Here is a 12,558-nt window from a genome sequence, read left to right on the forward strand (position 1 = left end):
CACTCTTCCAACTAGAGATACCTTCTCATGGAGCTATCTCTATCCAAGTTTGGCTCAGAATCTTGGGATTCAGGTTGTTTCAGTCCAAAGTTCTGCCTCTCAAGTCATGCTTTCCTCCATGTTTGGTTTTGTTTTGCTAACATTTTCCTTAGAATATTTGCATTCATATTCACAGATTAAGCTTATTTAGATTTTTTGGAAGCTGTCTTCATCCAGTGTTTAGACTTCTAGAATGAGCTTGTAAAATTCTTCTAGAGATTATCCTTAGAGTTTCTAAGTGATGATTTAAGTATTGTTTTTAGAGAGAACTTCGGCCAAATTTTAATTTTTCTGCTATGTGTATTGGACTATGCAGATTTCTACCTCATCTTGAATGAATTTTAATTCATTTAATTTATGTATACCTGTGGCTGATTCATGTCAATGGATGGCAAAAACCATGGAGGTAAAGTAATTAGCCTCCAATTAAATTAATAAAAAGCAAAAAAACCCAAAATACTTTCTTTAGTATTATTATTTTTAAAATTTCCGTAAATATATATATTATCTTATAAATGCTGTCATATTTCTTGTCTTTATATAGATCAAATTTATAAGTCTAATTTAGATGGGTGTTTTTTCCACACAAATTTAATAGGTTTTATTTCTTCTTTCATTGATTTCTAATTTTAACCATATAAGTGATTTCATTCTGCAGTAGTTAGGTTAATTGGTTCTTTTTCTAGTTTCTTGGGTTTTAATTACATCATCAGTTTTATCAAGTGTCCACTGTGTGACAGACACTGTTTCAGAACAATATCTTGATTTCCCAAATTTTGTTAAAGAGTGTTAGTGTTCTTGTAAGATGGCTTTCCTAGGACAGGTCAAGTGTGGAAAAAGAAACCAGATAAATGACCAGAATTAAGACCTGAGGCTTCCCTGGTGGCTCAGCAGTAAAGAATCCACCTGCCAATGCAGGAGATGTGGGTTCAATCCCTGGGTCAGGGAGATCCCCTGGAGAAGGAAATGGCAGCCTACAACCTACTCCAGTATTCTTGTCTAAGAAATCCCATGGACAGAGGAGCCTGGTGGGCTATAGTCCATGGGGTCACAAAGAGTCAGACATGACAGCAACTAAACATCAACAGCAAGATGACTTTCATCACCTCTTAAAGGTTTTGATATGTAGCAATTCATTATCACTCATCTGAGTGGTATCCTATTTTTGTTCTGATTTTTTCTGTGAATCAAACAAATAAAATATAAATTTCCAAGAGGAGGTTAGAATCACTCCATAAGTTACTTTCTAATTGTAAGAATAAAAAAAGGCCCTCTAAAATGGAGAGAGTTGACAGTCACCACCTTAACCATATGTTCAAATTTATCCTCGTGATTTCAGTCTGTACCTTGATATATGACAATACTAAATACATCATTTAGGAAATATTCTGCAAAATTGTTTGATTCAAACTTAATCTTTTCTCTACACTTAACACATTACTGACCAGGAAGTTTTGCAGAAACCAACGCCTGTGGCCAGTTATTTGTCATGTAAAAAATACTGAAACACTCTGGTCCACAATGTTTGGGTAACAAAAGATGTATTAATATGTCTCTGGTCAATAATGTGTTAATTTCCAATATAGATGGCAGAATAAATTAAATGACAACATTAGGAAACAAGCACAACAATCCAAAATACGGACCATCCTGCAAGGCGACATGGACTCTAAGAAGAAAACTCATGAAGAAAAATAAAAGTGAAGAACTAAACTAGACTAAAAGAGATAGATCACTAAATGCAATTTCTGAGCCTAGAGTTTACTTTAGATTAAAAAAAAGTAGGGACTTCCCTGGTAGTCCAGTGGTTATGACTCTGCTTCCAATGCAGGGAGCGTGGGTTTGATCCATTTAGATTCCATATGCCACGCAGTATGACCAAAAAAATAGAATAACAAAAGAATAATAAAATAATTTTTTAGAAAACAAAAGTAAATAACTATTAAAGTCAATCTTGGGACAACTGGGAAGATCTGAACATGTGTCACATGATATATTTTAGAAGATGTAGTTATAGTAGGGTTATGTTGAAAATTACTTATAGGAAGATAAGCCAGATATGATAAACTGTTAGCTTTTAAACTGGGTGGAGGGTAAGATGGTAAATACATTTCCATTGTACTTTTTAAACTTTCCTGTATGTTTGAAAATTTTTATAATGGCAACTTAGAAGGTTTACTAATGGACAGTTTTCTCTTACTTATCCTTTTGATCATTTCTAATAAATTCTGGGTTGTGAGCAGAGAGTGTAGATTATAGGATATCTCCTATTAGCAGTTTATTAATAGCAAACTGCTTCATACCCTTTTCTACTTCAGCAATTAGCTATATTCTCAATATATATTTACAGCCACTAGTTCCAGAGTATTTATTCCAGCATTAGTTTCCTGATGCAGCACATCAAGAATGAAGTTGTCTCACATGTTCTCTGTATTTTACAGGACTTTATTCAAAGTCAGTCATCTAAAGTTGAATAGGAAGATGGAGTTAATTGGAGGCTTTTCTAAGATCATTACCAACATAGTGTCTTTCTCTAAGAATTCACTAATGGTAATGCTCTTGCTTATCTGATCAACAGTAGCTAATATTTGTTAAATAATCTTAACAAAGATTTACAGGTCCTCATAAAAACTCAATTAGATCGGTATTATCACTGTTTTACAACTGAGGCACAGAGCTAATAAGTATATCGCTGTGTATTTTAATGATGTGATAGACTAGGTATGGGCTGTGACTAAAGGCTTTCTTTCAGTTCGACAACTGGTAGATTAAGAGATTATACAAATTTGCAGACATCCAACAGGAATTGAGTGGTTTTGATCTCAGGTGGCCTTGGCCTGCAGCAACTTTAAGCAGGATCTCAGTTCCCTAGCCAGAGGTTGAAGTCAGGAAGCTGCAGCAAGAGTCCTGAGTCCTAGCCACTAGACCACGAGGGCCAGTGACAGGGCCCTGGCTTGTCCGCTTTGCGGACATGAATGTCAACAAAGAGACAGAAAGTAGTGAATTACTAGGAGGAAAGAAAAGAACATGTGAATAAATGCACACAGGTGGGCCCAGAGAGAGAGTGTCATGCTTTCGTGGTAGCTTAAATTCCTTATATGGGGCATTTCTTCTGGGTTTCCTCTGGTCAGTCATCTTGCTGCCTCTGAGTCTGTATTTAATATAACTGGGGGTCCTCCCTTGTGTGCATGCATATCTCTTAGCTCAGATGGATTCCAGTGCAGAGGCCTATGGGATGACTGACATCACCTACTACTGGTGGCCTTTGAACTCTGAGGAGCCTTTCTGCACATGTGTAGTTGGGAAGGTCTCCTTGACCTCAAGAATGAGAAATAATATGTTCTCTTTATCTTTTATATGGGCAGGCCTCACCTCCTCTTCACTTCTGCCATTATTTCTATCTTGGAATATCTGTCCACAGGGGACAGACTCCAGTTGCTCAGCCTGGGGCCTATCTACTGTCTCAGTTTTGGAAGTATTTTATATGTTCATTAGATTAAGATACCTGGCAAGAAATCTTTTACACCTAATAAATTGTAAGAATTGCAAAAAAAATTCCCAAATATTCCTCCTAGTATTAACACTCCATTAAGAGCAGAGTGAAAGAAAAAGCACTTTTATATCAACACTACAAGGTTATGAATTCTCAGATGTTCATAGAGACATGAATATTGGGCCTTCCTGCATTTCTTACATTTTTAGAGTCTTAACATTATTAAGTCTCTGATGTTCAATAAAGTGTGAAAAGCATCCCCACATTCCTTAAATTCACAGGGTTTCTACTAATGTACATTCACTAATGTTCATTCTATCAAAAGCCATGCCATATCACCCCATACATTCATATTTTTGGTTTCTCACCATTATGAATTATCTAATGATCTGTAAGAACTGAATGAACTTCAAAGCCCCTTCTATGTATCTTAAATTCACAAGTTCTTTTTAGTGTGCAGTTTTTGATGTTGATTGTGTTGAACTCCATCTGTAGGTCTTTCCACATTCCTTATATTCATAGGGTTTCTCACCAATACAAATTCTTTGATGCTTACTAAGATGTGCCCTCTGCCTAAAGGCCTTCCTACATTCTTAACATTCATAGGGTTTCTCATTAGTATGAATGCTATGTTGAGCTTTAAGGTATGAATGAAGTCTTAAGGTTTTTTCCCATATTCCTTACATTCATATTTCTCATCCGTATGAATTTTTTGATGTTGACCAAGTTGTCCACATAATCTAAAAGATTTTCACATTCCTTGCATTCATAGGGTTTTTCATCAGTATGAATTTTCTGGTATACTCTAAAGTATCTGGAAGAGTTGAAGGTCTTCCCACAGATCTGACATTCATAGAACTTCTTCCCAGAATGAATATTCTTTTGTACTTTAAGGTCTTTACCTAACTAAAAGCTTTCCCACATTTTTTACATATATAGGCTTTCACTCCACTATGAATTTTTATATGTTGAGTGAGTTGTTGATGTATTCAAAATGCCTTCCCATATTCTTTACATTCATAGGGTTTCTCCCCTGAATGAACATTTTTGTGTACTCTAAGGTCTCTGCCAAAACTAAAAGCCTTTCCAGATTCTAGACATACATACGGTTTCACTCCATTATGAACTTTCAAATGTCAAGCTGGTTGTTCACAAATTCTAGAGGCCTTCCCATATACCTTAGATACATAAGGCTTCTCACCAGTATAAATTTTTCTCACATTTGATTCGATCTGAGCCATAATTAAAGGTCTTCCCACATTCTTTACATTCATAAATGTTTCTCTACTAGGAATTCTGTGATCTGTGATGTAGGGTGAGAGATGTATCTTTTCTGTGAATAGATATATTTTCATAGATGATTTTAATTTGGCTAAAATATTCATTTTGAAGTTCTTGTTTCTCAATCTTGACTTTACTCTGCCAGCTATTTTGAATAATGAAATTCTCAAGGTCAAGTATTTCACTTCTTTATCTTCCATTTAGATAAATTTATTTCAGAAATGTTTTCTTCTGGAGATAATGTCTTTGTATCATACCTGGTCTCCAAACCTGGAAAAATAAAGCAAGAAAACTAACAAATATTGTTTTCCTGTACTAGGAGGTGGGGGTGGGGGGACAGCAGAGATAAGTGATAAACTGAAAATAAAGTACATTAGAAATGAATTTTGATAAGTTTATTATGCAGTTAGAAGAAGGCAAAGAGAATAATGAAAGCATATTTTGTGAGATCTGTAACAATGAAAATAAGTCATTGATTCTAAAATTTGAATGTTCAATTAAAATCAACTCAGGAACCTGTTCCAAGTATTAATTTCAGAGACCAACCCAGACCAAGTGAATCAGAATCTGTAAGGGTAAGTTAGCAATATCAGTTCAGTCTCTGAGTCGTGTCCAACTCTTTGCAACCCCATGGACTGCAGCATGCCAGACTTCCTTGTCCACCAACTCCCAGAGCTTGCTTAAACTCATGTCCATCGAATTGGTGATGCCATCCAACCGTCTCATCCTCTACCGTCCCCTTCTCCTCCTACCTTCAATCTTTCCTAGCATCAGGGTCTTTCTAATGAGTCAGTTCTTCACATCAGGTGGCCAAAGTATTGGAGCTTCAGCTTCAGCATCAGTCTTCCCAATGAATATTCAGGACTGACTTCCTTTAGGATTGACTGGTTTGATCTCCTTGCAGTCCAAGAGACTCTCAAGTCTCCTCCAACATCACAGTTAGAAAACATCAATTCTTTGGTGCTCAGCTTTCTTCATGGTCCAATTCTCACATCCATACATGACTACTGGAAAAACCATAGCTTTGACTAGACAGACCTTTGTTGGCAAAGTACGTCTCTGCTTTTTAATATGCTATCTAGGTTGGTCATAGCTTTTCTTCCAAGAAGCAAGCGTCTTTTAGTTTCATGGCTGAAGTCACCATCTGCAATGATTTTGGAGATCAAGAAAATAAAGTCTGTCCCTGTTTCCATTGTTTCCCCATCTATTTGCCATGAAGTGATCATGGACTGAATGCCACAATCTTAAGTTTAAGGATAAGTCTTACGCATTTGTATATTTTTAACCACTACCTCAGATGTATCAAAGTCAGATCAGTGTTTGACATTCTCTGTTTTGTTTGCTTGTCTTGAGTTTTTTGACCACACCATGCAGCTTATGGGATCTCAGTTCCCCAACCATGGATTTAACCTGGGCCACTTCAGTGAAACCCCAGAAACCTAACCACTAGACTCCCCGGGAACTCCGTGAGATTATCTACTTACACCTTTTTCCCCCAGTGGTTTTTCACTGTACTTAGAACATTGTATGACCACTTAAGAATGGATAATAATGCCCTTTGTATAAGAACTTATATGACAAAGTTAGAAGGAAAATAATTTTGTATTTAGAATGCCATACTTTGCAAAACAGAGAAGGGGAGTCTAAGCAGAATAGAGACATCTCTTTGCTGACAGCAAATGAATATCCAACATCCAGTCAAGAGTAATGGACATTTGGGACTTCCCTGGTGGTCCAGTGGCTAAGACTCTGCACTCCCAATGCAGGGGGCCTGCGTTTGATCTCTAGTCAGGGAACTAGATCCTATATTGCTGCAACTAAGACCTGGAGCAGCCAAATAAATAAATAAATTTGAAACAAAGAGTTAATAGATGTTTGAAGAGGCAGAAAAACATTAGTTCATAGAAATAGATGCAGAAATGACAGAGAAGAGAAACAGCAAAGATGTTTAAAACAATCATTATAAATAAGATCCAGTGTATAGGAAAACATGGACATGGTGAGAGAAATGTAAGGTTTTAAGGTTAAAAAGAAAAAAAAAACACCTTAAATGGATTTTCTAGAAATGAAACTGCAACATCTGAAGTGTATGAAATTAACAACAGATTAGACATGAGAGCAGAAAAAGTCTAGAATACACAGCAAAAGAAAGTATCCAAAACAAAGCTCAGAGAGGAAAAAGAAAACAAAAAACAGTAACACAGCAGTAATGACCTCTGGAATAACACCAGGAGGTCCAACATACCTATTTTTGTTGTTCAGTCGCTAAGTCATGTCCGACTTTTTGCAACCCCATGGACTACAACACGCCAGGCCTCCCTGTCCCTCACTATCTCTTGGAATTTGGCCAATTTCATGTCCATTGAGTCAGTGATGTTATCTAAACATCCTGCCCCTTCATGTATCACTGCCTTGTCATTGCGTAGGGGCTTGCATAACTCAGTGGAGCTGTGAGCCGTGCTGTGCAGAGCCACCCAAGACAGACAGGTCGTAGTGAAGAGTTCTGACAAAATGTGGCCCACTGGAGCAGGGAATGGCAAACCACTCCAGTATTCTTGCCACGAGAACCCCATGCACAGCATAAAAAGGCAAAAAACATATATATTATTGGAGTTATAAACTACATGAAGCAAAATCAGACAAAAATGAAAAATCTCTAATTATAGCTGGAAATTTCAACACTCCTTTCATTTACTTATAGGACAAGTAGACACAAAAATAAAGACTTGACCTGCTGTTTATATCAACTTTACATTTATAGAACACTTCATTCAACCACAGCAGGAAATGTTTTCTTTTCAACTGCATATAAGATATTTATCACAATAGACCATAAAATAAGTCCCTGTAAATTTAAAGGGCTTAAGATATATTATTTAACCACAATAGAATTCAGCTAGAAATCAAAAATAAAAATACTTGGAAAATTTTGCAAAATAATATTTAAATACCATATGTCTAAAGAATACATAAGTCAAGAAGAAATCATGAAGAAAATGTAAAACTTTAAACATGATGATAAAGAAAATACAGCATACTGAAATTTCTGAGTGACAGCTGAATAGAACTACACCGAAGGGAGGGAAATTCTACCTTCAAAATCAAGGTTCTAAGTATTAAAAAGTATCAGTTAAACCCAAAGCAAACAAAATTAAGTAGAGTGGAAATTAAGGGAAGAGAAAATTAGAGATATAGATAAAATCAATTAAAGTTTAATTGGTTCTATTAAAAAAAATCAATAAAATTGACAAACCTCTATCAGAGGCAATCAACAGAAAAGAGAGAACACACAAGTTCCCAATATCAGAAATTAAAATGTGGACATCAAAATTTCAAACAACCTAACTTTACACCTAAAGGAACTAGAAAAAGAACAAACAAAATGAAAAGGTAGGTGAAGGAAAGTTATCACAAAGATCAGCTCAGAAATAAAATACACACAAAACAATACAAAAGTTGAATGAAACTAAGAGCTGATTCTTTGAAAAGATAAAATGAATAGACCTTTAGCCAGACTCATCAAGAGAAAAAGGGAGCCCAAATCAATAAAATCAGGAATAAAAGTTACTACTGACACCACAAAAATATAATGGATCTTAAGAGATTACAAACAAATACAAACACAAACAAATATGCCAATAAAATGGACAACCTAGAAGAAATGGACAAATTCCTAGAAATGAATACTATCCCAAGACTGTACCAGGAAGAAAGAAGAAATATGAGCAGGCCAATTACCAGTATTGAAATTGAAGAAGTTATTTAAAAAGCAAAAAACTCCCAACAAACAAAGGTCCAGAACCAGATGGCTTCACAGGTATATTCTAACAAACATTCAGAGGGCAGTTAACACCTATCCTTCACAAGCTATTCCCCCAAAATTTGCAGAGTCAGAAATGGCCCAGACTCCAGGGCGGTTCAGCCTGTAGAAGTGCGCATGCACAGCCAGGTGTAGCCTGTTGAACGATGATGCCATAGCCCGAGAGAGGCCTGCAAAAGCCAAGGAGGAAACTAGGAATGTCAAGCCTGTGTGTGCTGAGTCCCCAACCTTCATTCCAGGTAGGAATGCTGATGTCGACCCTGGATGTGACCTGGATGAGGTCTGTAGTCCAGGGTTGTGAGTAGGATGGGTTTTTATCCCTGGGGAAACCCTGGGGCGTGAAACTGGACCTCGCACACAGCTGGTGGTGTAGTGTGTTTGTGTTTAAGTGTGTAGGAGCGGTTTCCTGTGCCTGACCTGATGTGTCTGACCTTGAGCTACTTCTGTGCAACGATTGTGGCAGTGGATGGAGTCATGTTGCTCTGTAGTGTTTACTCTGGTGTGTCTATTTTTTTGGATTAGGTGTGAGTTGTGTTTGCACTTGTATGTGACTGGAGGAGAACAGGAAGTAGTTTGTGGGTATTTTCTGACTATGGAATTACTTATATGAGGTAGAGAATGATGTGGTGCCATAGGCTTGTGGTTTTGTTGGCTGAATGAGTTAGTAGGTAACTGTGAATATGTCAGTTATTATAGATGTGTTGGTATTTATATGATGGTTATGGAAAGCTTGTGGTTCTCTTGTGTATCTGTTGCATGGTAGCAGACTACTGAGCAACTCATAAAATGTACCTGGCTGTGACTAGCTGGGTATCTGATTTGTTGTTGTTAAGTCATGTCTGACCAGGGTTTGAACCCATGTCTCCTGCCTGGAAGGCAGATTCTTTACCACTGAGCCACCTGGGAAGCCTGGGAATCTGATATTGGCTTTTATTTGAGCCTACAGAATTGTGATTGGCAACTAGGTAAGTAAAATAATTATAGATGTAAGAATTGAAAAGGAGGTGGTAAGACTATTGTAATTTCCAAATGATAGCATTGTATACCCAGAAAATCCATATCAACTAATAACAAATACAGTAAATTGAATAAGATGCCACACGTTGCTTGCAAACAAAAGATTTCATTAACCACCACTGTGAATATGCCTGTGTGTTCTCTTTCTGCTCCTGGATGAAATCTTGGGGGCTCCTAGGTGGCACTAGTGGTAAAGAATCTGCCTGCCAATGCAGGAGACTCAGGAGACACCGGTTCAAACCCTGGGTCAGGGAAGATCCCCTAGAGTAGGAAGTGGCAACCCACTCCACTATTCTTGCCTGGAAAATTCCATGGACAGAGGAGCCTGGAGGGCTACAATCCATGGGGTCACAAAAAGTCAGGCACAACTGAGTACGGATGAAATCTTGGCAGGTTGAATAACTTCTTCAGTCACTGTAAGATAATAAATCTGAGATCACTCTCAGTAAGTATAATCATTTTTGCTAATTAAAATATTCCCTGGAAGAAGTCACTACTTCATACTTCTTCTAAATCAAAAACTTTCCACCTTCTGCAACTTGGAAAGAATAAAAAAATTAGTTTCCTCTCTGATACACCAGTCTGTTATTTGACTCCTTTACTTTATCCCTCTCTATAGGTGGTCTCTGGCTCACCTGGAATTGAACCAGGAGAAGAGAAAAATAAGGAGCAAGAAAAATCTCACTTGATTGGTATTGCAGTAATCTAACTGAAGTTATATCTTGCCTGGTGGCATTCAAAGATAACTTTTAAAAGTCTCTTTGTTTTCCAGTAGTTTAATGAGAAATTTCAAACATACAGCCAACTTGAGGGAGTTTTACACTGAACATATGCTCACCACCTATATCCTATGCTTCACATTTTATTACACTAGCTTTGTCGTATATCTGTCCATTTCTCTATGCACCCATTAATCCATCTAATTATTATATGCACTTCACAGTGAACTGTAGACATCAGTACAGTATCTCCTAAATACAAGCATATTACTGAGTTCAATCTTTGCCTGTTTCAATGTACATACAGGAAAAATGCAGAAATTTTTGAGCGTACTTTCTTGGTTTTGACCAATGTGTATATGTAATCCAAACTCTCATAAAGATACAGAAGTTTACTGTCTCCTTAAGAATTGCCTTCATGTCTCAGATGTCATCAAAACTCACACCCAGCCATCCAGAGGCAAATATCGTTCTTTTTTAGAGGGGGACACCTGGTTAATTTTGCCTCTTTAGAGTTTAATCTAAATGAAATCACACAAAATATACTTGTTTGTGTAAGTGTTCTTCCAATGAGCTTGTTTTTGAGATTTTATATATATATATATATATATGTGCTATGCTAAGTCACTTCAGTCGTGTCCGACTCTGTGTGACCCCATAGACGGCAGCCCACCAGGCTCCCCCGTCCCTGGGATTCTCCAGGCAAGAACACTGGAGTGGGTTGCCATTTCCTTCTCCAATGCATGAAAGTGAAAAGAGAAAGTGAAGTCGCTCAGTCGTGTCCGACTCTTAGTGACCCCATGGACTGCAGCCCACCAGGCTCCTCAGTCCATGGGATTTTCCAGGCAAGAGTACTGGAGTAGGGTGCCATTGCCTTCTCGATATATATATATATATATATATATATATATATATATATATATAAAATACTGTTGAAGCTATCAGAAATGCATTCCTTTTTATCATTGGGTACTGTTTTATTGTATTACTAATCTATGGGCTTCCCTGGTGGCTCAGGTAAAGAATCCACCTGCAATGCAGGAGACTTGGGTTTGATCCCTGGTTGGGAAGATCTCCCGGAGGAGGGCATGGCAACCAACTCCAGTATTCTTGCCTGGAGAATCCCATGGACAGACGAGCCTGGCGAGCTATATAGTCCATGGGGTTGCAAAGAGTAAGCACAGCACAGAACACTAAGCACAGCACAGAACACATCAGTTCTCATAAAGATGTATATTGGGTTGTTTTGGCTAAAAACTTCAGTAGCATTCCTTTACAAATCTGTGATTATGGTTTTCATTCATGTGTGCTAAGTTGCTTCAGTGTGTCCAACTCTTTTGCGACCCCATGGACCCCTGGCTACATCCCACTAGGCTCCTCTGTCCATGAGATTCTCCAGGCAAGAATACTGGAGTGAGTTGCCATGCTCTCCTCTGGGGGATCTTCCAGACCCAGGGATCGAACCCACATCTCTTACATCTTCTGCATTGGCAGGGAGAGTCTTTACCACTTAGAGACACCTGGGAAGCCCCTGGTTTTCAACCTCTTGGGTAAAGAGCCAGGAGTGGCATTGTTGAGTCATAAAATGATGTATATAGTTTTATAAGAAACTTTCCAGATCTTCCTCCATTTTACAGCCGCACCAACAATATCTGAGAGTACCTGTTCTACAAAAACCCAATTTGAGGAGTTATTATCCTTTTTAATTTTAACCATTCTGGTGAGTGTGCAGTGGCATTTTAGTGGTTTTAATTTGCATCTCCCTGCTAATTAATGATGTTGCATTCTCTTTCATAAGATTTTTGGCTGTTTGCATATTTTTATAAAATATACAAATCTTTTGACCATTTTTAATTGGATTTTTAAAAATTATTGAGTTGTAGAGTTCTTTATGTATCCTCTTTACCAGTCCTTTGTCATGTATCAATATATGTTTTGTGAATATTTTCTCCTAGTCTGTTCCTTGCCTATTTTCCTAAAGATGTCTTTTGGTGACAAGTTTTTAATTTTGATGAACTCTTTATCACTTTTAACCTTTAATGTTTTTTGTCTTCTGTGATCTAAGAAACATTTGCCTGTCCCTAAATCACAAAACTCTTATGTTTGCCAATAATCAGTCTTTGGTTTTGGCATTTATATTTAAGTGTATGACCAAACTTGTTTTCGTTGGTTTTTTTTTTTTTTACTTT

At 37.3% G+C, this 12,558-nt stretch overlaps 1 protein-coding gene across 1 annotated transcript in view; it reads left to right on the forward strand.

The window, feature by feature from the left end:
* ZNF567 (zinc finger protein 567) overlaps positions 1-11,274 on the forward strand; it is a 43,300-nt gene extending 32,026 nt beyond the window's left edge. Inside the window, exon 6 of the mRNA XM_070387862.1 lies at positions 10,270-11,274. Coding sequence (XP_070243963.1) covers positions 10,270-10,295 — 26 coding nt within the window. The 3' untranslated portion in view covers positions 10,296-11,274. The remainder of the gene's footprint in view (positions 1-10,269) is intronic.
* Positions 11,275-12,558: the final 1,284 nt, after the last annotated feature.

Source organism: Bos mutus, chromosome 18 (assembly GCF_027580195.1).
Source record: "Bos mutus isolate GX-2022 chromosome 18, NWIPB_WYAK_1.1, whole genome shotgun sequence".
In the NCBI taxonomy this organism is placed as follows: domain Eukaryota; kingdom Metazoa; phylum Chordata; class Mammalia; order Artiodactyla; family Bovidae; genus Bos; species Bos mutus.